At 52.7% G+C, this 24,447-nt stretch overlaps 7 protein-coding genes and 1 non-coding gene across 8 annotated transcripts; 5 read left to right on the top strand and 3 right to left on the bottom strand.

The window, feature by feature from the left end:
* The first annotated feature begins 392 nt into the window (after positions 1-392).
* CAOG_06946 (hypothetical protein) lies at positions 393-2,455 on the top strand. The gene is made up of 5 exons (XM_004343620.2): positions 393-666; positions 1,319-1,414; positions 1,532-1,629; positions 1,720-1,859; positions 2,044-2,455. Exons 1-5 carry the CDS (start codon positions 490-492, stop codon positions 2,394-2,396), a joined length of 864 nt encoding a protein of 287 aa, XP_004343670.1. The 5' UTR covers positions 393-489; the 3' UTR covers positions 2,397-2,455.
* Positions 2,456-2,664: 209 nt separating this feature from the next.
* Positions 2,665-2,780, top strand: CAOG_09751. The gene has a single exon (XR_889836.1). It is a non-coding gene; the product is annotated as a 5S ribosomal RNA (ribosomal RNA).
* Positions 2,781-3,117: 337 nt separating this feature from the next.
* CAOG_06945 (sek-3) lies at positions 3,118-7,194 on the bottom strand (the record flags this gene model as incomplete). Its single annotated transcript, XM_004343619.2, has 8 exons — positions 3,118-3,947; positions 4,098-4,557; positions 4,729-5,426; positions 5,548-5,748; positions 5,877-6,092; positions 6,208-6,405; positions 6,538-6,753; positions 6,900-7,194. The coding sequence occupies 8 exons, from the start codon at positions 7,192-7,194 to the stop codon at positions 3,118-3,120; spliced, it is 3,114 nt and encodes a 1,037-aa protein (XP_004343669.2).
* A 101-nt stretch (positions 7,195-7,295) lies between these two features.
* Positions 7,296-7,853, bottom strand: CAOG_09023 (hypothetical protein; the record flags this gene model as incomplete). The annotated part of the gene is made up of 1 exon (XM_011272409.1): positions 7,296-7,853. A coding segment is annotated over one exon (558 nt), but the record flags the coding sequence as incomplete, so codon positions are not given.
* A 3,220-nt stretch (positions 7,854-11,073) lies between these two features.
* On the top strand, positions 11,074-16,021 carry CAOG_06944 (hypothetical protein). The gene is made up of 2 exons (XM_004343618.2): positions 11,074-11,240; positions 11,931-16,021. The coding sequence occupies exon 2, from the start codon at positions 11,948-11,950 to the stop codon at positions 15,743-15,745; it is 3,798 nt and encodes a 1,265-aa protein (XP_004343668.1). The 5' UTR covers positions 11,074-11,240; positions 11,931-11,947; the 3' UTR covers positions 15,746-16,021.
* A 281-nt stretch (positions 16,022-16,302) lies between these two features.
* CAOG_06943 (hypothetical protein) lies at positions 16,303-18,929 on the top strand. Its single transcript, XM_004343617.2, has 4 exons — positions 16,303-18,103; positions 18,212-18,452; positions 18,564-18,689; positions 18,806-18,929. Exons 1-4 carry the CDS (start codon positions 16,450-16,452, stop codon positions 18,828-18,830), a joined length of 2,046 nt encoding a protein of 681 aa, XP_004343667.2. The 5' UTR covers positions 16,303-16,449; the 3' UTR covers positions 18,831-18,929.
* Positions 18,860-21,503, bottom strand: CAOG_06942 (hypothetical protein). Its single transcript, XM_004343616.2, has 2 exons — positions 21,470-21,503; positions 18,860-21,150 (listed from the first exon to the last, which is right to left on the bottom strand). The coding sequence occupies exon 2, from the start codon at positions 21,113-21,115 to the stop codon at positions 18,956-18,958; it is 2,160 nt and encodes a 719-aa protein (XP_004343666.1). The 5' UTR covers positions 21,116-21,150; positions 21,470-21,503; the 3' UTR covers positions 18,860-18,955.
* Positions 21,504-21,836: 333 nt separating this feature from the next.
* Positions 21,837-24,260, top strand: CAOG_06941 (hypothetical protein; the record flags this gene model as incomplete). The annotated part of the gene is made up of 8 exons (XM_004343615.1): positions 21,837-21,878; positions 22,424-22,506; positions 22,711-22,822; positions 22,914-23,118; positions 23,210-23,344; positions 23,426-23,585; positions 23,844-24,163; positions 24,229-24,260. 8 exons carry the CDS (start codon positions 21,837-21,839, stop codon positions 24,258-24,260), a joined length of 1,089 nt encoding a protein of 362 aa, XP_004343665.1.
* Positions 24,261-24,447: the final 187 nt, after the last annotated feature.

Here is a 24,447-nt window from a genome sequence, read left to right as displayed (position 1 = left end):
TGCAAAAGGGAATGGAGTGAGATTGAATGTGAGATTGAATGTGAGATTGAATGTGAGATTGAGAGAGAGAGAGTGAGAGAGATTGAGAGAGATGGACTTTGAGCCTTTTTGAGCCTTTTGAGCTCCTTCTTTGCAGAGAGAGAGAGAGAGAGAGAGAGAGAGAGAGAGAGAGAGAGAGAGAGAGAGAGAGAGAGAGAGAGAGAGAGAGAGAGAGAGAGAGAGAGAGAGTGAGAGAGATTGAGAGAGATGGACTTTGAGCCTTTTTGAGCCTTTTGAGCTCCTTCTTTGCACTTTGCAATACCGCTCTCTCTCTTCTCTCTATCTCTCTGCTCTCTTCCCTATTTCACTTTCCCCACTGTTTGATCTTTTATTCTTTCTTTCTGAGCTTCTCATCCTTATTCAGTCCTCTCTTTTTCCCTCTCTCTCTCACTCACCCACTCTCTCACTCTCTCACTCTCACTCTCACTTTCTCTTTCTCTCTTTCTCACGATGGGCTTTCCGCGGTTCCTTCGCGCCGGTTCGTTCGGCCACGCGTTCCAGCAGTCGACCGTGTACATGCGCAAGATGCTGCTCGGGATGCACATGCGCCACCTGCGCAAGATCAAAAAGCTCGACCTGCTCACCCCGCACCTCGTCCCAAAGCCAAAGCTGCGCAAGGGCGACAAGGTAATGAAGGAAGAGGGGGGAGGGAGGAGGGAAGAGGGAAGGAGGAGGAGGAAGAGGAGGAAGACAGCTGGAAGAGCAATGGAACAGAGCCAGAAGCCAGGAGCAGCCACCGAGAGATAGAGAGGGCACTGACGAGTGAATCGAGCAATGGAGTGATGGAGTGATTGAGTGTGACTGCGAGTGAGTGAGAGTCGGGTGGAGTGGGAGAGAGCGAGACAGAGAGAGTGGAGAATGGCAGAGATCGCTCCTTTTGCCTCTCCTCGCGGCTCTCGCTCACTTTCACTCACTCTCACTCTCACTCTCATAACACTCGACCATGCATGCATACATCATCATACATCATCATCAACAAAATCATTTTTTTTTTTTTTTTTTTTTTTTTTTTTTTTTTTTTTTTGGCTTTGGAGCGCCGTCGCGTTCGATTGTGCTCGGAAGTGAACACAATTCCAAGACAGCAATCATACACAACTGGAAGAGAGCAGCAACGGAAGAGAAGAGAAAGAAGCACGAAACAGAAAAAAATGCAGAAGAAACGCAGAAAGAAAAAAAAAACATCCTAAAATTCTGAGATTGACAGGTCTGAAATTGTCACAACACCCGTTCCGTTCGTGTGAATCTCCAACTCACTGTTCTGGGACTTGTTTATTGACAGGTGCAAATCGTCGGCGGTCCGCACATTGGCCAACGCGGCGAAGTCGTCTCCATCTACCGTCGCAGCGGCCGCATCACCGTCGCAGGCGTGAACATGGCAAGTCCGAAAAAATGCGTCGCTGCTGGCTGAATCAAGCAGCAAAGGTTGATTCGCCATAGAAACTCGGTTCTCACCTCGTATTGGTTTTTTTTGGGTTTCGTTTTGGTGTTGCAGGTCAACCGTACCTTGAAGACTGAAGCCATCGGCGTGCCAATGAAGATGCCATCGCCAATCTTGTACAAGCACGTCAACGTTATCGACCCGGTGCTCGAGTGCGTTTTTGTCGTTGCGCGATGTTGAATGCCTCTCCATGTGTTCTTTTGTTTTTGTTTGCTGACCCCGTGAGATTTTGCTGAAACCAGCATCCCGACGCGTATTCGGTACGCTCGAGCACCGTCTGGCAAGCGAATCCGCATCGCTGTCAAGTCTGGAGCATTCCTCAAGTCCAACAAGAAGCAGCGCATCCTGAAACATGCTTCTCAACTGACCTGGACAGACAAAAGTGAGACCACTTCCCTCGCCTTTTAGCCAACGATTTCCGTGGACTTGCCCCTAAACAGTGCTTACATTTTCCTTTTTGATTTTGTTTTTGCCTTTTTGTTTTTGACTTTTTGTTTTGACTTTTTTTTGCTTCGTCCTTTTTCTTGGAATTTGCTCCACCTTCTTGCTGGCCCGTCTCGCTTCAGACTCGTACAAGACTTCATCCGGCTTGGACGCTAGGGAAAAGACTTTTGTTGTTGACACCGTTCCATTCCACGCTGCCATCGTCAAGTCTATCGGCGCTCATCTGCGCCACGTCGAACAAGGCTTGCACGCCGCTCAGCAGACCTCCGAAGCGTCTACATCAGCAACGTCGTCTCCATTCAAACTCAGTCCAGAGGCCACAATGCGACTTGCAAAGCGCTTGCCGGTCGCCGCTGCTTCTGTTGCTTCACAACGCGAGCCAATGAACGCGCCGCGACTACCAGCTCGCAAACGTCCCTCTGCCTCCTCTGCAAAGCCATCTCCTCGGGATTCAAGTTCACTGCCTCGTTTGTAACAATGCCAAACTATTTTGTACAAGAACAATGTCATAGCTTTCCATAAAAAGAGTGGCTCAGAATAATTCATTGGGACGGTTTGACGCCTTCACAATGCAGCTCAGCTCGGACACAGCTTGAGACTGCCTAGCAGGGTCCGTCTTGACAGAAAAAAAAATACCCCACGCAAAGCAAAGGTGGCACGGAACGACCGCGCCCCTTCCAAAACGGAAACCCAAATCAGACCTGTCGCTTCTACTGCTGTTGCCCACCTATTGTCTTTCAGTTACGGCCATATCTGGTGGAATGCACCGCATCCCGTTCCGCTCTGCGAAGTTAAACCACCATGAGAGTAGTTAGTACTGCGGTGGGAGACCACGCGGGAATACTGCTTGTTGTAACTCTTTTTGTTTTTTTTGTTGTGGCCCTTTTTTGTTGCACGAAACACTCCAGCCGATCAAGTTTTATCTTCTAGGAGGGTTGATTCGACAATAATTGTGTATTACCGCAAGCGAATTGCAACATAACTTTTGGGCAACGCAATAACGACCTCGCTCGCAGCAACGATTTGCACGAGGCAGCAACGTATCAAACGAAGCCGCAACGTATGAACCGAGTACCGCAAGACAAGGAACATTGGACAGGAGCGGAGCATAAAAACAGACACATAAAAAATGAGGACCAGTACACAAATAATAAAGAACCAGCAAACAAAAACACACAAACAGACACACACAAAGATCAGGCCCCGCCGAAATTACACGGCTTCGCCAGGGATCGTTCCAGTAGTGGGAATCGCTGCTGTTGTCCTGGAACTCGGGCATGACCACACGGCTGTCTTGGGGTAGAACATACTGAAGACTCGTTTTCGTGGCTGACGTCGACCGTAACGGTCCCGTCTCGGCGCTTTTGTGCAGCGGTTGATTCCATTCGATGGCGCATCTCTACGGATGAAAACTGGGCATCCTGCGTCAACGAGTAGTCGCCCGTGTCTTGCGAGCCGAGGGCTGTTGCTGCCGAGACCGATGCCTCGGCCGACGCTCGACTCACGTCTCCTGCCACGATGAGCGTGTGGGAGGAGGCACCCACCTTGCTGAGGGAGTCCTCACTTCCAGAATGCTTGAGAGCAACAGTGACCTCGCCGCGTCGAATGATTTCGGCGACGGAAAGCGGCGTCGTGTCGCTTGAGCTGGCCGAGAGTTCGCCTTCAGTAGAGGAGCCGGGAGATGGGGTGATTTCCAGGTAGTGGCTCAATGATGATGGAACCACGTCAGGGTGCTCGAAAATGTCGTTCATCGCGCGGGAGATGGTCTCAAAGCGCGGGCGGTTGTTGGCGTTGAATTGCCAACACGTGAGCATGAGCCCGTACAGGCTGACGGGGCAGCCAACCGGTCGCTGCAGGCGCTTGCCAGCCATCAAATAGTCGAGCAAGTCAGACGTCGCAATGTGACCATACGGCAGCTGTGCGACGCTCAAGACTTCGTAGCAGACCACACCAAAGCTCCAGACGTCCGTCTTTTCAGAGTACTTGCGACTGGAAAGAGCCTCTGGAGCCATCCACCTCAACGGTACTGTTGTAAAGAAAAGCAAACACAAGAAAAAACAAATAAAAGCCAGGAAACAAGAATACAAGTTAGCACAAACAACAACAACAAAACCGTTCACCCCCCCCCTACTCGACCATTGTGTTCGCAAGTCAAAAAGAACAAGCAAAAACATACCCTTGTCAACGCCAGCCTTCTTGTAATAGTCAGACTCGTAAATGTCGCGAGACATGCCAAAGTCTGCTACTTTGGCAACGAGCTGCCCAGTGGACGACTCGACGAGCATGCAGTTGCGAGCGGCCAAGTCACGGTGAACAAAGTGACGGCTGGCAAGATAGGTCATGCCACGAGCCACGTCTCGAACAAATCCAAGCATTTGCTGCAACGGCACGCTGGAAGGCGGGGCAGTTTGGTTGGGCGGGAGCTTGGCCAGAGCTTCCTCCGACAGCTCGCTCATCTTGATGTACTTTTTCAAGTCACCTTGATGCGCAAACTCGAGCACAATCATCAGCTTGGTCGGGTCTGCTGTCACGGCGCCAATCAAGCGAATGACATTCTCGTGGTCAAAGTCTTTCATGATGCTCGCTTCTTTCAAAAAGTCGTTTCGTTCGCGTTGAGAAGCATCGGAATGCAGCATCTACATGAAATGGCAGAGCGAGCGCAGCGCAAGATGAGCAACAAGACCCGACCGTTTGTCCTTCTCGCCGCAAGACCAAAAACAAACAAAAAGACCCCAGTACAATCTCCACGCCACACGCACCCACCCAGCCAACAACAACAACTGTAACAACCAGCAAAACATTGTTACCTTGACGGCAACCTTGGTACCGGAGGGTGCGACAGCGACGGCAGTGCTGAGGGCTGCCGCTGGCTTGTCGGTTGGGAGAGCAAGCGGGTCGATGGTGCGATCAAGGAAGGCAATGTAGACTTTGCCAAACTCGCCTTGGCCAATGGTTTCCTTCAAATCGAGCCAGTCGCGGTGGATTTGCAAAGCACCTTGGAAGGACGCCAACAAGGCCTGGGACTCTGGGTCCATCATTTCCGCAGCCTTCGACCGCGTCAGGCTGCCAGGATCGCCCATCCACGCGTACGCAAGCCCACCCTGCGGTCCGACGGTTTTGCGACGACGCAGCACAAGAATGATGATAAAGAGAACCACGGCCAGACCAGCAATGCCAGTGATGACACCAATGGTGACGGCAGACGAGTCGCTCGAGTCTTCCGGCGTTTCCACCGCCATAAAGCCAGGGCCAGCACGACAATCGTCCTTGAAGTCGTACGTGCCCGAGGTCTGGTTGAGCGCAATGGAGCGGAATTTGTGCAAGGGCAGACCTTCGTCAACAGCTCCAGAGCAGTTGTCGTCAATCCAGTTGCACACCTCGGTCGCGTTGGGATGAACGCTGGCATCTGTATCGTTGCAGTCGGTCGACAGAAGAGAAAACCCGACAGACACGGCGCAAGTCATGAAGGGGTAGTTGACATCGCCAAAACCGTCGAGATCGGAATCTGGACGAAAGAATACGCGCCCAAATCACATGCCCACAAGAAACCAAAGGGGTGGGTGGGTGTGTGAGCATTGTCATCAAAAAGCGAGCATCCCTGCATATGAAAGCCTGTACGACTCTACCTTGGAAGACCTCAATTTGCACATTCTCGTCAATGTGCGTGTCACAGTTGTTGTCCAACTCATCACACACCTCGGGCGCGCCCGGGTAGCACGATGAGCAGCTGTCATTGCAATCGGTGTTGCTAACCACATAGCCGGGAGGGGCTTCGCACAATGGGCTCGACGGCGTGGACGCGTCTCCATACGAATCGTTGTCAGCATCTGCGAACGAAACAAACCAGACCAAAACAAAACAAAGCAACAACAACACAACAGCAACAAAAAACAAAATGAATGCAAAAACAACATCAGAGGTGAGTGCTGCGAAAGCATGCCGGGCAGCGCTAGACAGAATCTTCGCGACTTGCCTCGGAAATACACGACGGTGAGACCCTCATCGATTTGGTTGTTGCAATTGTTGTCCAAGTAGTCGCAAACCTCGGTTGCGCCAGGATGGCAAGTGAAGCAGTTGTCATTGCAATCATCAGAGGATGTGGCGTAGCCTGCAGGGAGAGCGCAGGCGACGATCTTGTCCGAGAAATTGCCATGCGAGTCTCCATCGAAATCTAGGCGGACAACAAGTTTCCAACAAACAAACAAAAAAAAAAACCCAACAAAAATGTGAGAACAACACGTTGATGCCGCAAAAGCTACACTTTCAAAGCAGATTGTCTTCCATACCGCGATAATATGTGATGTTGACTCCTTCATCAACATAGCCGTCGCAGTCATTGTCCAGATAGTCGCAAACCTCGGTAGCTCCAGGGTGGCAAGAGGAGCAGTTATCGTTACAGTCGGTGTGGTCGACTGTGTAACCAGGAGCGCTTGGGGTGCACGTGTCGACAAGGTTGCTAGGATTTCCAAATCCGTCAAGATCCACTGTTGTTGGCAAACAATGCAGGCCAAAATGGGCAGACGCAGTATTTTTGAGTTTTTCAGTCCAAGACGAAAGAACGAAAGCGCCCCCCCCCCATCAGCCAGACAAAACTAAACCGCCAATGGACTACGTACAATCGCGATAGCGCTGAACGGGACTGAGAAGCGCGGCATTGTACGGGCACCCATCGTTGCAATCCATCACGCCGTCTCCGTCGGAATCGTCCCAACTGGTAAAATTCACATACGCAATCAAATCATTGTTGGGATAGGAGGTTGCATCCAGAATAGTTGTGGCGGTGCAGGCCATTTGGACAGTCGTTGCGTCGGGCGCGACATTCGTGCTGGACACTGCTCAATGTTGAGCAAACAAACAAACAAACAAAAACAAACCGACGAAACGTTCAAAAAAAGCGTAAGAAACAATCCAACAGTATCAGGCCACATACAAAACACTTGGGGGAAACAGTAGACACCAAACAACAACGTTCACTTACAGAGCCAGTTCCCATTGGGACCAGCAAACTTATGCACTCGCAAGTAGTACGTGTCGGGTTGTAAAGTCACCATGGGAGACACATCAAAGATACGCAAACCCGCACCTGTTCCAGCGTTGATCTGAATGTCGAAAAACTGGGTGAAGGCGCTGTTGAAAAGCGCAGCCTTCCAGAGTCGTGTACCAATACCACTGCCCGCGTCGCCGTAAGCCGAGACGGACGAGACGTTTCTGGCAGCGCTGATGCTGAATTTGGTCGCATAACATGAAGCCTGCGAGAGTACAACCGTTGACATGGATGGGGAGTACTGGGCGCCGGGTCCGCTGTACACACATTGGGCTGTCAAATCAAAGTACCAAACAGAGAAAAGGAGGGGGGAGGGCGAGACGAACCGGTGTCGTGAGCAAACAAAAGCCATGGTCGTGTGTTGAAAAGTCGTCCACATCTGGAAAAGAAAAGGACGCGTGCGTGGTGGAACGGAGTGGGCGGGTTGGATGAGAGGAGCAATAAAAAACCAACAAACGGAGACTCAATCAAGACGGCAGAGTAGATGAAAGGAAGGTGAGAAGCCCAGCGCCGAGGGGCGGAACTGGGGGGAAAAACATCAGACTGATCACAACATTGACACATCTCATTTCGAGATTGCGCTGCCAATCCAAAAAAACGACTCCAATGGTCGTCCGCTACACACTCGCGCATCAACATCGATGCCGGGCAAACGTCGTTGCCGCTCATCGGGACTGGCGATCTGATCCACGGCATGGTCGGTGGAGCAAAGTGCTTGTTTTTGTTTTTGTCTTCCTTTCTTGTGTTTTGCTTTTGTTGGGCTTTTTTTTTTTTTTGAAAGCGGGGGGTTTGTTTTTGTTCCGATTCATGCAGGCACACCATTGCACTGCGCACAAAGTACTCGACATCGCCAACAAAAACCAGATCTGAAGTCAAATGCGAATCTTGTTTGAAAGACTCTTTTTTTTTTTTTTTTTTTTTTTTTTCTTCAGCTGCGGTTCCGATGCATCAAAACATAAACAAAAAACAAGAAAAGACGGTGAAAAAGGGCACACCTCGGCGCGTTTTTGATTTTTCACGAAGCGGCACAAAGCTGACAGAAGCGACGTTGTGTGTGTGTGTGTTGTGTCGAGTGCGTGTTGCCTTTGAAAGCGACCGCAATGGAAGGAAGCGGGGCGACAAAACAGCATCGATACCAAAAAAAAAAAAAAAAAAACAAAAAAAAAAAAAAAAAACAATACAGACAAAAATGCCTTTCCTTTTTTTTTTTTTTTTTTTTTTTTTTTTTTTTTGGGTTGGGTGTGTTGCCGCAATGATGCTTGGCGACGTTTGCTGGAAGAATGGGGGAAGAGAGAACAACTTGCTGCAACCGTGTGATACTCACCTGAGACGCAGTGTGTCAGCGCGAGGGCCAGCAGAAGCGCTGCAAACAATTGCCGAGGCATCTCTCTGGCGTCAAAGCGAGCAGCGTTGTTGTTTACGATGCGGGATGATTGTTTTTGTGGTCGACAGGACGCCAGCCGCACGACAAGGACGAGCTGTTCAACGAGGTGACGAATGATGGTTGCTTTGCAGAGGTTGTTTCGAAGCCGATGTGATGCTGGCAAGGAAAGCGGGCAACGGGAAGCGAGCTGTCAAAAGCACCAAAAAAAAAAAACCCAACGAAAAAAAAAAGAATAAAAAAAAAAAAAAAAAGAAGAATAGCACGAAATCAATTTGGTGGAGACACAAATGCAACATTCAAAAGAGACCTTGGCCAACGACATGTGCAGACAGCTCAAGGCGGGCTTTCGGGAGGGCGCTGGTGCGAGCTTGGTCATGCACAGTGGCCAATGGATTCCTTGGGGAGAGAGAAGAGCAGAAGGAAACGCAAAAGTGTGCACGAGGTTTTTGTCGAGGTAGCGCCCGCCTTTTGCGTTTTAAGTATTATTCGAGTTGCGAATGTCTCACCGTCATCATGTGGCTGGACTGTTTTGGTTGTTGCGATTGAGCCGCAAATGAGTTAGTTAATTTTGTGTTGAAAAAAAGCAACAAAATAAAATAAAAAACAAAAACAGAAAAAAATATTAACGCTGCCTTTATTTTTTTTATTTATTTGGCCGAACGGTACATGGCACGTTGCCTAGACACAGGCAGGGGCGAGGAAACAGAAGGCTTTCAAGGGTGGAGAAGAGGGAGGTGAGCGACCGGGGTCGTGTGGAGGTCGAACGCGAGCAGGAGAGGCTGGGGGGAAGCGGCGGGATGACGTTAAAACGGCAAATCGAACGCGAAACAAAATCCCTTGCCCGTCATGTAGAGTCAGCCTGCTCGCGATTGGAGGGATCTGCGCCCCTGGTGAGCCGGACTGTGCCCAAAATCGGGCATCGAGAGTCAGGCAGCTCGACTTTCAGGGCTTTGAAATGCCAAAGAAAGCCCGATGTTGGGAATGGTATGTTGCAGAAAAGAAAAAAAAACAAAAAATAATAATAAAGGGGAAAAATACAGAAAATACTCAAGATCAACGCTGGGATTGGCAACAAACACTTTGTGTCAGCACTTTGGGTTGGTTGGTTGGCACAAAGCAAGCCAAAAAACGAGCGAAACAGTGCACGAGATAATGGCAGAGCGTGAGAGGGGGGTGGGGGAGACCCAAGCTTGAACGCAAGGGTAGTAGCGATAGCAGGAGAGAACGACCAAAAAAAAAAAAAAAAAAAAAAAAAAAAAAAAAAAAACCGGGAAAAATCATGCGGTTTGGGATCACTTTTCTGTTTCAACGTTACTTTCAGCACGCGTGTGATCTCTCTCCCGCCTTCCGCTCGCCCAACCCGTCAGCATCAGCGCCGTCCTACTCGAAAACGAAAGCATCGGCGTCGATCGATAGACGCGGCATGGGAATCGGACACTGCTTATTTACTGCCGGTTGATGAAAGGTATGAAAATCGGAGGTGTGGGATTTGGGCGAACGCAAAAAAAAAAAAAAAAAAAAAGCGTGACATTCGCGGGTGGCCGCGTTGGGTGAGTCAGTCAGACGGGTAGCAGCACCAACGGACTGGACGATGTCGTGTCATCATCGAGCGAGAGAGGCAGAGCGAGAGAGTGAGAGAGTGAGTGACAGAGGGGGAGTCAGGAAGGAGGAATTTTTGACGTGCACGAGCGACACAAACAAAAAACACAAAACCCCGCACCAAAAAATCCGATCGGAATGGTATGAGTGAGAAAAAGTCAGGTGAAAAAAAAAAAACAAAAAACAACAGAACAGAAAGAAACCGCAGCACAGGCAAAATGAAAGCTATGCAATTGAGTCAAACGCAATAAAAGAAAAAAGGAGGGAAGGAGAGAGACAGAGAGAGCGAGCGAACGAGGGTGGCGGGGGAGCACCCACCCCACCCCACCCGACCACTGACTCGCCAAACCCAAACCTCGGGTCACTCAAAGAGCAACGTCATGACAAACGACACCCTCATCTGCCAGATTTAGTCGCGAGTTTTTTTTTTATTTCACTTGGAATGCGAGTCAAGAGCGAGTTCACACATAACCGAAAATGGAAAGCTCACCCGAAAGATAAAAAAACCCCCTCAAACCGCAAAGCATCACGATCGAGAAGAGCAGCGTAAAAAATGAAACGCCAATGAATGAAAAGGTTTAAATGCGAGTACAAAGCAGGGCGAAAGAGGGGCGGGAAGCTGAAGGGCGGTGGTGGATGGGGGAGGGGACGTACCACTGTAAGTTGCTGCCCTTCTTGCAAATCCGCACCTTCATACGAATAGGAATCAAAAGGCTCAACAAGCGCAACAAGCGTGAAAAGTACGAAATAAAAACACAACAATAACACGAAAAAACCGAAAAAACCGAAAAAAACGAAAAAAACGAAAAGGAACCGAAATGAAGTTGGGAATTGTTTCGCCGTCCTCTGCATCCACCTCAGGCGTCGGTCGCTAGCCTTCCACCGCAACACGACATAAAAATGGCGCAAATTCCGCAAATTTAAGAAGAGTGATGCTGGACTCCTTCCAAAAGCAACCACGCCTGAATACTGCTGCGTTCTTTTCACTTTGAGCATACTTTTTGTATTTTTTTTTTGCCAATATCGAGCGAGGCATACTTGCGGTTTCCCGGCTGGCCAACCAAAAACACGACACTCTTTCAAAGGGCACATCATAATGAGAAGGGCCTGACACACATCGTGAGACGATATTTGCTCTTTTGTTTATCTTTTTTATTCTTTTTTTTTTTTTATTGAGTTTCTCTTTTGGTGCTTTGTCTGCGTTCATTCATTTTTTTTCTGATTCATCTTTTTTTGTTTCTTCTCCTTGTGCTTTGACTCTTTCTTTGGTTTCGACGCTGTGCTTGTCCTAGGTGCGTTGCTTGTTCGGATACCATCTTCGCTCCTGTTGTTTGTCTGTGTTGCAGTACGGTCCTCCACCCCCGCCTCGTATCTGCCTCGCAAATCCGCAAAGCGTGCCGAGTTTGCTCCCCAATGCGTTTCATTGAATAGGCAATCTTGCGGCTTTTTGCATCGCCCTTCTTTTGTGTGTCAGCTTTATGGCAGCACTCGTCCCCCGGCTTTCTCTCGCGCGCTGTATTCTCTCCCTGTCTCTCACTCTCTTTCCCCTCCCCCCGGCTTTCTTCGGTTGAACTCCTCGCTTCCGTCTGGTACTCACTCCTTCATGGACTGAGTTTCGAGCTTTCCAGAGTTTTCATCTTGACGGGAGACGTTTTTTTGTTGTCGTTCTGATCATTTTCGTATCATTTCGTCGCGCGTTTTTTTTTCTCCAAACCACAAACCAAAACAACGCACAGCAAAACAAAAACAAAAACAAAAACAAAAAACAAAAGCAAAATAAAACAACAAAAAATACGAAATACCGACTCGGACTGTCTCGTTTGGTAACAAGATTTGTTCCAAACTTGGAAATGCAAGGTTTGGCTTCTGGGTTGACAAAACCTTTTTTTCTTTCTTATGTTTTTATGTTGTTGATGTTTGTTCTTGGTTGAAAATGACGGCTAACCTCCTTCTTCATCATCCATTTTGTTCTGAAAATACAGTGCACAAACAAACAAAAATGACAATCACCGCTCGAGTGCTTTTCTGCTTGGCCGGGTTGCTCTGCCTGCTTGGACTTGCGCAGGGTGCAAGCCAACCGCTCGTCCTGGAGTCCGGCTATGTTCGCACCGACTTGTCGTGGAACTCTCGGCTTTTCGTCACTCAAGCTCAGAAAACAAACGGAATGCCCTTGTTCACCTACGGTCAAATCTTTGACTGGCCGCTGGCTGCCGACACCTTGGAGCAGTACGACTTTACCACCGGCGCCTGGTCATCGACCCTCATCCCGGGAGGCGCCCGTTGGGGTGCATGCACCGGAAAATTCGGCAACAAGCACTTCTTCTACGGCGGCGAGCGCATGAATAGCAACTGGTACATTGAGATGGACGACAGTTTAAGAGTGTACGACGAAGACACTGGGTTGTGGTCAAACCCGGTCTTCTCGCTTGGGTTCAACATTAGCCGCGCGGCGTGCGCAAGCGCGGATGGCATCCTGTACATGGCGAGTGGCATTAGCGAGCTCGACACGAATCTGCTGCCTGATCTGTACGTGATCAATCTCGAAACGCTGACATGGCGCAATGTGAGCCTGCCCCATGCCCACGTTCAGGGCGCTGCGGCAGTGGTCGCGGGCAAGCTGGTGGTTGCTGGTGGGACATCTAATGCTCTCGGCGATTCTTCGCCCATGGTCGATGTGCTTGACCTTGCGACCGAGACTTGGACGAGCAAGCTCATGCCACTGTCCACCAACAATATGACGGGTGGCTACCTGAATCTGCTTGCGCAGGTTTACGGCGACAAAGTGTTCCTCGGCTGCGGCGCCCACGCGACTGGGCCGTTAGGAATGGAACTGTTCGTGTATGATGGAGCTACCGACAGCGTGTCGGTCATCCATCTTGATCACCTTCGGAGCTACTGCTCATTTGTCATCGTTGAAGATCGCTACCTGGTGCTGTACGGCGGATCCAACCACGACATGAGCGCGACGGAGACGACCATGGCCGCAGTCGATCTGGAGACGTACGAGGTGACCACCATCCAGAATCCAGGAGGTCGAAGCAGTAGCGCCGCCCCAGCTTTGGCGACTTGGACCAACCCCGCCAACGGCTCAACGTCTGTTTTGGTGCTGCAAGGTCAGGTTGAGAACGCCATGTCCCCTGTCGTGGAAGTGCTCCAGTTTGCTCCATATGTGACGTCCGTCACTGGCATTTCGCACATTCACGGAGGCCGCGCTGGTGGCCTTGTGGTCTCGTTGAAAGGCAATCGGCTCTTCGGCCCCAACTATGACTCTGCGTCCACACTCACTGTCAAGCTGAACGGCGTCCCGGCCGAAGTGCTGAGCTTTAGCATCACCCACATTGACTTTAAGACGGCCGCGTGCACCACGTCGAGCTGCGTCGGCCTTGGCAATATTGAGGTTCGCGCGGACGGTCGCTTGGTCCGCTTCCGCTCGCTGGAAACCTCGAGCGTGCCTGTGCAACTCGTGGAGCCCCTGCTTGGCCAGCTGCCTTGGTACTACTCGGACGTGGACGGCGATTCCTTGTCGTTTGATCACTCGGGCGCCCTGGCCGAGGGCTCGACTGTCGGCAATCTCGCCAGCGATGGATTCTTTGCCTTGCATCTTGCCAGCTTGCTGCCTGCCAGCTGGTCTTCCCTCGTGGGCACAGCAACATGGACAATTTATGGCCACGATGGTGGCGCTGCGTTGTACGATTCGCTGTCCAATGGCGATCGTGATGCAACCAAGCCGATTCCGTCTGGCGGTGCCGCCGTGTTGTCACAGTGGCACGGCATTGTCCATCTCGAGGCCACCCCCGCGACCAGCGACACGACCCACTACGTGCTCTTCTCTGTGGTGGTCCCGTCCGATCCCGACAACGTCTTCCACGGAGCAGTGTCCATTCGCCAGTACAGCCAGGCATCTTGCCCAGACCTGCAACGCCTCGGCCCCGGTGCGACGCCGTCCACCCCGTACGACACTGACTTTGCCGTTTCGTACGATGTCGCCACCGACACGTTCCACTTTGAGCTCGCGCTTCCGTACATTTCGGACGGCTATTCCTTTGTCGCCGACTTGGCCGAGTTCAACCCCCATACGAGTGACGCAGGCTCCATTCGGTCGCAGACCAAGTGCGCTCATCGCCGTGTCACTGCGGGCAACGGCGTTCCGTACGAGCTGCTTTTCACATCGCAGCCTACCGCTGATTTCGGTGGCTCCGAGTTCCCGGCGCTCAACAACGATGCCTGGTTTTACCCGTACGAGTCGGCCGCCACTGCCGCTGACGGCTTTTCTGGCAGCTGGACGCTGAGCGCGTCCTCCTGCTCGCGCATCCAGCTCTCCGCAACGTTTACATCGAGTGAGCTCTCGAGCTGTCGCGAGGCGGACGGCGAAACGCAAGCGCTTTCTGTCGGTCACGAGGCTTCGGATGACATTGCCGGGGCGTCGGATCTTGTCTACTCTGGTGTCATCCATGTCGTGTACTTCCGCCCGGTCGACCGCCACAACCCGGAGAGCAGTCTGTTTACCACCTCCACCGCTCGCTACCCTTTCAGCTTCCGCTTTGCCAGTGACCTGTCGGGCGTTCACGGCGATCTCTCGACGCAGCAGACCTTCTCTGTGGGCACCGAGTCCAACACACTCGACGAAGCCGGCCTCCTGTCCGTGCGCTTGCACACAACGTACAACCCGACTGCTGCTCTCTCGAGCACGATGGCCAACCGCTATGTTGTTGTTTCCAACCCCGTCTCTGCCGTCTTTGCAGGTTCGAGCGCAACCATCACCTGCACGGAGGACGAGTCTGCGCGCGGGGGCCTTGCGTGCTCGAATTCATCCGTCACCTCCGAGGCTTGCGACCAGTTCTTTGACTGCACGTCGACCGGCGTTTGGAATGGAACCACCGACAATGGCATGTACCGCTTTGTGTTTGAGAACGAGCTTGCGCGCGAGGTCATGGCGGACATTTCTCTCAACCACAACATTGTGCGCCGCGCCACTGTCGATGGCGCTGCTGTTGGCGACTTTTCACTCGTGGTCCGCACCTTTGCCTCTGCCGAGGCCTTCAACGAAGGCAGCAACGACGTTGGTGCGTTTGAAGCCGGCGATTTCGTCTACCTCCGCACAGATGTGGTCGTGCCCATCAATGGCAGCTTCCGAAACCTGGAGATGGACTATGTTGCCGTCTACGTGTGCGCGCCGCCACCCTTCTTTGTCATTTCACTGGAAGAGGGCCACCATGGCTGTCTCGATACCGCCATCTCGTCCTTGTACCGCGGCCTTGTGTATGGCTCTGCTCCTGCCGGTGCTCCGCTGGCCCAGCTGTCCATGTCCGCCGCCCATCCCGAGGTTTTGGCCCCGAGTGGTGGTGCCGCGGCGTCCTTGACTGGAAGCCTTGGTTTGCGCTTCAACGCCAGTCCGCTCGCTGCTTCTGCGACCACTTGGTACGTGCATGTGATTGGCAGCGTGTCGAGCGTCATTGGCCACGGTGGCAGCAGCCAGCAGCGTCGCAATGTGCAGTTTATTGCCAGCGGCTCGGACAAGACGCACCGCAAGGCTGCTCCTGGCTTCCGTGCCATGAGCAACACCCTGCAAGTCCGTGCGCAGAACGACGCTAGTGTGGCTCAGCTCACTGTCGATCGCCAGTTTGGTGCTGGCCAGCTGCGCGAGTCCAGCGCCCAATACATGTACAGCACCATGGCCATTGTGTCTGTGTCATCGGCCTTCATTGTTCTTGTGATGGTTCTCGGCGTCCAAAGCATTGCCTTCCGTCTGCGTCGCGTCGAGTCTCCCAAGCAGCACACTTTGGTGTCTGACGTCTAAAAAGCAATGCATTGCCTTTTGCTTTTGCGTCTTTGTGGGTGTCGTTTGTCGATGTGTGCAGTTGTTTTTCTATCCTGAAGGTGACTAACACGTTTTACGCATACATCTCGTTTGCGGTTGATCTGCCAAAGCGGAAAGGGGGGCTTGGTTCCCCTCCTCCTTCTTTGTATGTTGACGATGCGATAATGTGCTTAGCCTGTTTGTAAAAAGCTGTTGTGTGTGTGTGTGTCCTCTTCGTTTCGCAACTCTTTGTAAAAACCCCGTTTTTTAAACCAATCAACTCGAGCAACCACCAAGCGCCGCTTCTCTTCCGATGTCTGTTGTGTGACTGGGCGGTCGAGCTTGCCGAGCATCAATAGGCAAAGTGTTGTCGAGCGCATTCTTCAAAGCCAAAAGTTGAAATGTTGATCAAACGCGTCGAGCAAGCTCAAGTCCAAACTATCTGAGCGCAAGGCTGTCTGAACATTGCCGCTTCCACAGTCGTGTGTTTTTGGTTCTCTCAATGTAATCTCAGCCTCAGTTTCTTTATGTGTTGGCTTCATTCTTCATTGCTGATTTGTTTATTTGCCAATTCTCAGATTTGCCACACCCTCCTCCTGCACTTCCACACCCTCCCCCAGCGCCGCCCACGTTTCAGCTCAGATCATCTCAGATCATCCCACGCTGAGCGACCTTCCTTCCTTGATAGTGAGATTGCCAGCCAAATGCGAAGAGCAGCGACCCAGCAGAAGGCAGGCCGACCGCCGGAAGTCTCGCCGGCCGAGCTCGCGCGGATTCTGGACCAGAAGCTCGCCCAAAAGGACCCCAAGCTCGCCTCGAGTGTCGCGGGCAATGCAGGCGGAGCGGGCGTGGTCTCTGCAGGCCTAGCAGCAGGCGCAGTCGGAGCGAGGCCCGGTGGCGGATCCAACAACCATGCTCCTGCTGCTCCTAGTGGTAGTGGTAGTGGTAGCAGTAGTAGCAGTAGTGGTACTGGATATGATGCTGCTGATGGTGGACGGCCGCCGTGGGAGACCGGGCGCAGTGCTCGAGGCCAGAAGCGCCCGTACGAGGACGACTACGCCGCGCACACCGCGCACCCGCCGCAGCCGCATCCAAGCGAGCGAGGTCTGTATGGCACGCCCATGCAGCAGCCGGCGCCGTGGCAAGGCGGCCCAGTGCTGGCCGGAGCGGCCCGTCGCCAGGGACTGCTTCCATTGCCAGGCTCGGCAGCGCCCCGACCGCCGTACGCTGAGCCGTATGCTGAGCAGTTCAGTACGAACAATCATGCTCGCGAGTACTCGGCGCACCAGGAGCCGCCGCCGCCGCCGTGGCGCAACGAGTGGCAAGATCGTGGACACCATCATGCAAGCCATGCGAATCAGTTCCAAGGTGACATGTACCGTCACGACAGAGCGCCTCGACAGCAAGATGGACATGCGCATGGCAGTTACGAGCGCGATCGCCGTGAACCTGCACCGCGGAACGAGCCCTCGTGGAGCGAGTCCCGAAGTAGAGATTGGCGGCAACAACATCCAGAGCAAAGGTACGACAACGATTCCCGTCGAGAGCGCGCCTTTGAGTCTCGCGCGTACCATGACAATCCGGCTCTGTTTGCTGGCGCTGAGCGACAGCATGAGCGGTTTGATGAGCGGCAGCAGGAGGAGCGGTCTTTCCCGCCACCGCCTCCACAAGCAGTTCAATTGCCTCATGCGTCGCGCCCAAGAAGCCCACCCCGCCCGCAAGGCGACAGCATGCCCCAAACTGCCATATCGTCGCATTCGCAGGTCGACCCAGAAAGCTCTGCGGATGCCGTCCATGGCGTTTCCGATCAACCCAACACAACAACAACAGCAGCAGCAGCTGTGCCTGCCACTACAGCAAGCACACCATCGACACTAGCATCTCCGACTAGCTCGTCTTTACCGATGCAAGCACCAGAGCCTGTGGCCGCGACCGCAGCTGCCACAGCAGCCTCTTCTCGTTCGACAGCCATGCCTAAAGTGTTTATGACGTCCAATCCAAACCCGAATGTTGCAAAACGTAATGCAACACAGGCACCAGCAGCACGCGACTCGCCTGCGCCACCACCTTGGGCGGACGGCGACGACGCCGAGCCTACAGCGCCACCGAATCCCAGCCACGCCTCTCCGACTGCCCCTCAGCCTCCATTCAACGCACCGTCCGCTCCGCCCGGCCGCCACCTCCCTGCACCACAACAGTTTCACTCGAATCGTCGGCCGGTGCAGGCCAGGCGACCGATCGATCGCGACCTAGACGAGGCCAAGTTTGCCCACATTCTCGATCCAGAGGAGCGCCAAGTGGCCATCCGCTCACACAAACAACACCTTCGTCGCATGCAAGAGATGGAGGGCTCTGCTGGTACAGCATTTTTCTGATGGTTGGTTGGAACTTTGTGCTTGATTTTCAGTTTGGTGCTCACTCTTGGAGTGCTTAATCTTTGTGTGCGTATGCTTTTTGATGCCGCAGCCTCCGAAGTTGAATTCAAACATCTGTCGCAGTACCTACCAGCCGAGGTCGAGCGGCGATTTGCACAGCAAATGCAGCAACTCCAGGAAGGCAAACGCGTCACGCCGGCATCGAGTGCGGTCGACGACGCCCAACAACTGTCATCCGCCAACAAGGGCTACCAGATGCTGCAGCGTTCTGGTTGGTCTGAGGGTCAAGGGCTGGGAGCTCAGGAGCATGGGCAAGTCGCTCCAGTTCAAGCGTACGTGCGCCCATTTGTTTTGAACGTTTTTTTTTTTTTTTTTTTTTGTTTTTGGGTTGGACGAAGCAATTGCTGATTGCTTTTTTTGTGTGTTGGATTGGTTCACTACAGAGCCCAACGAACATCCACCGCTGGTTTGGGTGTGACGGATCCCACAGAAGTGACAGGCGAGGACGACATTTACTCGTTGTATCGCAAGAAGCTCATGGTGGCGTACCAGCACCGATCGAATCCTTTGTGAGTTGTTTGTTTTTCTGTTTTTGTTTTTTGAGAGTGGCGTCACACGTTTATGTTTTGCCCATCGCCTCTCACTGACTTCCGACTGTCCTCTGGTCTTGGCTTGGTTTTGGCAGAAACAACCCGAGGCGAAAGTACTAACCAGACCAAGTACAAATAATGGATGTTGTCGCGCAACAAATGATACAAGAAGAAAAAAAAACACGACATTATTTACAAATACAATAACAAAAATTTCTGATAACACCGAAAAACCGCAATCAAATTTACTTGGCCAGCTGGCGCAACTTGGTCCGGCGGCTGCAGGTAAAGTTGCGCTCACCGAAGGTCGACCACTTCCATTGCTTGCTATGGTTTGTCTTTGTTTCACGACCGAGTTGGTCACGAGTCTTGGCCATATCGTACTCGAGCCAGTTGGTCGATTCTGCGAGCTGGGCATCAGATGGAGCCTGAGCAGCGAGCCGAACGAGGGACACGTGCGGCTTGAGGTGAACCGAGGCCCTGTGGGCGTTGCGCAGTGCCATCTCGGCGTACGTGTGCACCGCGAGAGCGCGTGCGACAGGGGTTAGAGGACGAAGGGCAGCTGCAGGAGAAGTCACGCCGGCAGCGTCGACATCCTCCCACACATCCAAATCTTCCAGCATGGCGACATCGTTGGTGTTGATTTGCGAAAAGGACTCGGTGCCAGTCGAAGCGGACGACACCACGTCCCAGCAATCGTCCTCGACCGTACGGCCTGCAGCGCGAGATGCCACAGAAGCAGCCATAATGCCGTTCCAATCGGCAGAGTTCGAAGGGGCAACTGCTGCTGCTGTGATGGTCTTGGCCACGGGAGAGGAGGTCTTACCGGCAGCCTTGGCGCCGCCAAGAGGTGGAAAGTCCAGAGCATCCAACTGGAAGCCAGATCGAGACGCAGGCGCAGGGGCTGCTGCTGCTACAACAGCTCGATTGCCTTCGAGCTCCGACAGCTCGACTGCAACTTGCACATCAATCAACTGCTGAGCGGCGATTTCAGCGTTGCCGTTGGCGGACTTGAGCGTCTCGGCAATGGCGTCTGCGCTCAAACCGGGGAACATGGCCTGGAGCTGGCAGAAGGCGGCGTAGAACGGGACAGAAGTAGAGGTAGAAGCAGACGCAGAGGTAGAGGCTGAAGCAGAAGCAGTCTTCTTGTCGCCCTTGCGCTCGGCTTTCGCCACCGTCACAGCCGCGGCGGCGGGAGAATCTTTGGCAGGGCCCTTGCCTGCGCGAGGCTTGGACTTGCCGACCGCCTCGTCCACCTCCACCCAATCGTCATCCTCCTGGCCGGCCTTGCTCTTGTTCAGAGCGGCAGCTTCACGCTCGGCCTTCTTGGCGGCCTTGCGAGCAATTCGTGCAGCCTGGGCGACCGCGGCAGCAGCGAGCTTTTGGCGGTTGCGCTCTTCGATGCGCATGGTGATGGCGTCGTCGAGAAAATCGCGAGGATCGGCGCCAGACTCGAGGTCGAGGGAGAGAATAGCCTCTGATGCGGACATGCGAGGATCAACAATGACATCGCGAGCGAGAGTCGGGCGACGCTGGGTGATTCGGCGAAGCAAGCGCTCCTCACGAAGCTGCTTGCGCCAGGCTTCCAGCGCCTTCGAGCGCTCCCAATGGCTGTCAAAGTAAACCCACCGACCGTTGATGAATGCCTCGCATCGTTCGCTCTTGATTGCGCTGGACTGGTTGCTCGTGAATGCCTTGGTGGACGGGTAGTTGATGACAGTCTTGTAATACACTCGGCGAGGCTTCACGCGCGAGGTGCTGCTACGATTGGCAGTGTTGCTCGAGCCGCCGCCGCTGCCATTCAGCGAGGAGCGAGCGTTGCGGAAGAGGGATCGACAAGCGCCGTTGAGAGAGTTCCACCAGCAGCGGTCGATGGAGACGGCTCCGCGGCGCTGCAAGTATCCAATAATCTTCTCGTGGCCGCAGAGGGCAGCATAGTAGAGCGGAGAGCAGTCAAAGTCATCAAACTGATTGACAGCGACGTGCATGTTCTCGACAAAGTGGACAACGCGGAGGTAGTCGCCTCGGCGAGCAGCGTGGAAGAGGTTGTCGCGCTCCACGGGCGGACGCGCCATGGAGAAGTCCTCCACGGTGAGATTGTGAGTGACGGCGTTCATGGTGCGGACCTCCGGGTAGGGAGACTGGCGCTGGAAGGTGAGTGCGGCGTTGTCGACCATTGCGGCTGCCTGCTCCTCGGTGAGCTGCTCTCCGGTCGTTGCGGTGGTTGCCTGCATCACAGCCATCAAAGCAGACGCCGGCAGAGTCGCGGTCGCAGCAGTCGCAGTAGTATCAGTCATCATAATAGTGCAAGTATCAGTGCTGGCAGTGCTCGTGATGGTCGTCGTATACGAGTCACCAAGAGTGACGTCTGCAGAAGAGCAAGTTGTTGAAATCGAAGCAGCCATTTTGTAGGTTTTTTGTCTTGTTGAAGTAGAACAATCTGCAGACAAAAAGAAAGAAACACGGTGAGTAACAACAACGACTTGTATGAAGCAGAGTGAGCAAAGCAATCGAGATGAGTGGAGTTGAGTGATGGATGGAAGTTGAGTTGTTAGAAAAGTGACGTGAGATTGGTTTCAACGTCATCAGATTTTGTTTGCATAACCAGCGAAAATGAGAACGAGAGACAGAGAGAGAGAGAAGGGAGAAGAAGGGTGAGAATGGGGGGGGGGGGAACAGCAAATCAAAGAGAGAGAGAGAGTTCAGAGCGACAAGGGAGAGAGAGAGATTGAGACAAGAGATTGAGAGTCAAAACTGACGAGATTTGTTGAAATGATGCAAACGGAAGACTGAGATTAGATTGCTGAAAAGGCAGATTGGATGAGCGTTTTATAAGAAAGGAGAGTATTACGTAATGCAAAGTGCAAATTGACACATTTCAACAAAGCAGCATCGCTGAAGCAGCAGCAGCAGCAGCAGCAGCAGCAGTGAAGCAACAAACGAAACGCATCCGAATGCAAATGCAAAAGAGATCAACAGTGCAGTAGAGCAGCATGACAAGGTCCACACGCAACGCCAACTCCAAGTCTTTTTGATGTCTTTGCTTGATTTTTATTGCTGAGAAACGACAAAGTAAAGGCTCAGTCTTAGAAATCCACCCCGTCGAGCAAAAACAGAACAAACACAATGTCAAAGCGAAAGTCGGAAGACGCCGCCGCGAGCGCCAAAGTAAACAAAACCAAATAACAGATCACAATAACAGATGCGCAAAGTGAGAATATGGAGAGAGTGAGAGAGTGAGGGTGATGGTGATGGTGATTGGTGGAGAGTGAGCCCTTGCATTTTGCATGTGGCTCAAAGCGATGGCGCTTCGGTTCCATGCAACTCTGACAGACTGTGATGTCCTTTGCAGTGACATTTGGGAATCGAGGTCTGATGCGTGGGTGGTGGTGGTGGTGGTGGTGGAGTAGGGTTGACTAGGGGTTGGATTGGATGTGGAGAGCAGAGCAGCAGTCCATGTGGCGCTGGCTGAGCATTGCCATTGCCATTGCCATTGGGGGACAGGCACCCTCTCTGCTGATGCTGCTCTTTCACTACTCGAGCTGAATAATGTGTGTGTGGTACGAGTGCATATACAAGTGTGTGGATGAGGGTTGCGTTGGGGAAGGATCGCAACTCCCAATGCAACTCCCAATGCAACACTCCCAATGCAACTCTTATACAAACTCACTTGTGCTTGATCTGTGTGTGTGTGTGTGTGTGTGCTGTCTTAGGCAAAGGCGCCGCGGTTTCTGACTCCAGAGACAGTCGAGGACTCGGACAGTGACAATGAAGGCGATGGCTCGCGCACAATGAGGTACCAAAGGCACTTGCTGCTGCTTAGTGGAACAAACTCGATTTGGAGCTGTGCAACGAACGAGACGATGGCATATCAGTCAACGCACAATGCATACGCACAACACTAATGCTTGAAGAGCATTGTGTTCAGTCACGAAACAACCGACGCGACATTGTTGTTTGTGTACCTCACTGTTGTACTTCAATTCGTCGTCCCTTGCAGCTTTGCCGCACCGTCAGGGTATGCACACAACCCCAGCATTGCCGGAACCATCAAGGGCAACTTTAACGTGTCTGGCGACAAGGAGCTGTGGCTTATTCGCGTCCCTCGCACTGTACGTTTGCCGTCAGTTTCAAGAGTGTTCGCGGGGTGCGTGCATCAACGTCGTCAATCCCCAATCTCACATTTCATGTCTGCCTTCGTAGTTTAAAGCAAAAAACCTCGACGGTGCTTCCATCAAGCTCCGAGACGACACAATCTTCACTGGCGCAGAAACCAAGGAGCGGTTTCAGGTTTCCAGCGTGAACAAAAACCATCTTGTTGCCCTGACGCGCAACCCAAACCACCCTGCCATGAAGGAATTCTCGAATCTGATTGCAGTCACGTCTACCGACGGCAAGCTTGGATTTGGTACGTCTGCATGCCTGTTTTTGGGCTGTTTTTTATTTTTAAAAAAAAAACTTTCTGTGTGCCGAATTTCTTACCTTCTCGTCGCTTGCAGGTGGCCACTTTGAGGAAGAGATTGTTATTTCGGCCGCGCTCGATGCACTGCCGGCCGCAGCACCGGCCATGTACAAGCCGCGCGTGGTAAAACAGCTGCCTGGTCTTCGCCAACGAATTACCGCCTTTGGCGCAGGTGAGGAATTTTTGTGCTTTGCTTTTGGTGTTTGAGGTGCAACCCCCGCTCACGCAATGCGGTGCTGCGTCGTCTTGCCAGGGTTTGCGGCTCCTGAGGACGCGGCAACTGCTGCGAACGACGATGCAGCAGCCGACGAGGCCGAGAGCACACCCGTGGCCATGGACACAACGTCCAAGAAGGACAAGAAGGACAAGAAGGACAAGAAGGACAAGAAAGACAAGAAGGACAAGAAGGACAAGTCCAGTCGATCATGAGAGAGCGAGAATCCGTTGTTGTGTTGTTCACCCCGTCGTAATCCAATCCGGTGCGATTCTTTGAAATCCATGTATGTTCATGTTGCTCCATAACTGCATGATTCAGTCCACTTGTTTGCCTTTCCATCCAAAATGCTTGCGTGAGTTGAACTTGAGCTGAGCTGAATCGCACTTCCCGACCCATCGAATCGCTCACTCACTCACTCTCTCCTTCATCCTCATTCTGTCTTTACACTAAGCAGTAGTGCGCGCATCTCTGTCGCTTTGTGCAATCCGCCGCCGCCGCCGCTGATGCTGCTTCGTCCGACTCTGACTGCTGCTGCTCCAGTCGCAGTCGCGTGGCGCACTCACCATCGTCACAGTCACAGTCACTCTGACAGTCACAGTCGCCGGCTGCACTCATCTGCTGCTCCATTCTCATCACTACTGAGCTCGTCGTCGTCGTCGTCATCGTCATTGCTGGGCGGCCGTCGACTCCGCTCTGAAGCTGAAGCCGCTCCGTCTGTCTCAAGCAGCAGATGGCCGCAATGCACTTCCAGCAAGACCACCACTCCAAGGCTCAGTGACGCAACGACGCGAGTCATCATCGCTCGACACGCATCGACGAGCACATCTGCATTGAATCAGGCATCATCGGCTTCATCAAGCATGCAGAGTGATGCTGCAGAGTCAAAGCAAATCCACTCGGATCACTCTACTACTCTGCCTCATCATCATCATCATCACCATCACCATCACCACCATCAAACTCATGCAAGTCATCAAGCAGGCACTCACAATGCGGGTCCAATGGAAGTCTACCTGTCAAAAGTCAACTCGGGCGAGCTAAAGTACGTTCCATTTTGA

This window comes from Capsaspora owczarzaki (assembly GCF_000151315.2).
Source record: "Capsaspora owczarzaki ATCC 30864 unplaced genomic scaffold supercont2.13, whole genome shotgun sequence".
NCBI lineage: Eukaryota > Filasterea > Ministeriida > Capsasporidae > Capsaspora > Capsaspora owczarzaki.
The sequence above is the reverse complement of the archived record's forward strand: the minus strand, read 5'-3'. Positions and strand labels throughout refer to the sequence as shown.

Bases quoted from the DNA above. Each gene is read 5' to 3' on its own strand.
- CAOG_06943 (XM_004343617.2), top strand. From the start codon at position 16,450: ATGCGAAGAGCAGCGACCCAGCAGAAGGCAGGCCGACCGCCGGAAGTC. The intron at 18,453-18,563 runs GTACGTGCGCCC...GGTTCACTACAG, and splicing joins CAAGTCGCTCCAGTTCAAGC to AGCCCAACGAACATCCACCG. The intron at 18,690-18,805 runs GTGAGTTGTTTG...TGGTTTTGGCAG, and splicing joins CAGCACCGATCGAATCCTTT to AAACAACCCGAGGCGAAAGT.
- CAOG_06946 (XM_004343620.2), top strand. From the start codon at position 490: ATGGGCTTTCCGCGGTTCCTTCGCGCCGGTTCGTTCGGCCACGCGTTC. The intron at 667-1,318 runs GTAATGAAGGAA...GTTTATTGACAG, and splicing joins AGCTGCGCAAGGGCGACAAG to GTGCAAATCGTCGGCGGTCC. The intron at 1,415-1,531 runs GCAAGTCCGAAA...TTGGTGTTGCAG, and splicing joins CCGTCGCAGGCGTGAACATG to GTCAACCGTACCTTGAAGAC.
- CAOG_06942 (XM_004343616.2), bottom strand. From the start codon at position 21,115: ATGGCTGCTTCGATTTCAACAACTTGCTCTTCTGCAGACGTCACTCTT.
- CAOG_06944 (XM_004343618.2), top strand. From the start codon at position 11,948: ATGACAATCACCGCTCGAGTGCTTTTCTGCTTGGCCGGGTTGCTCTGC.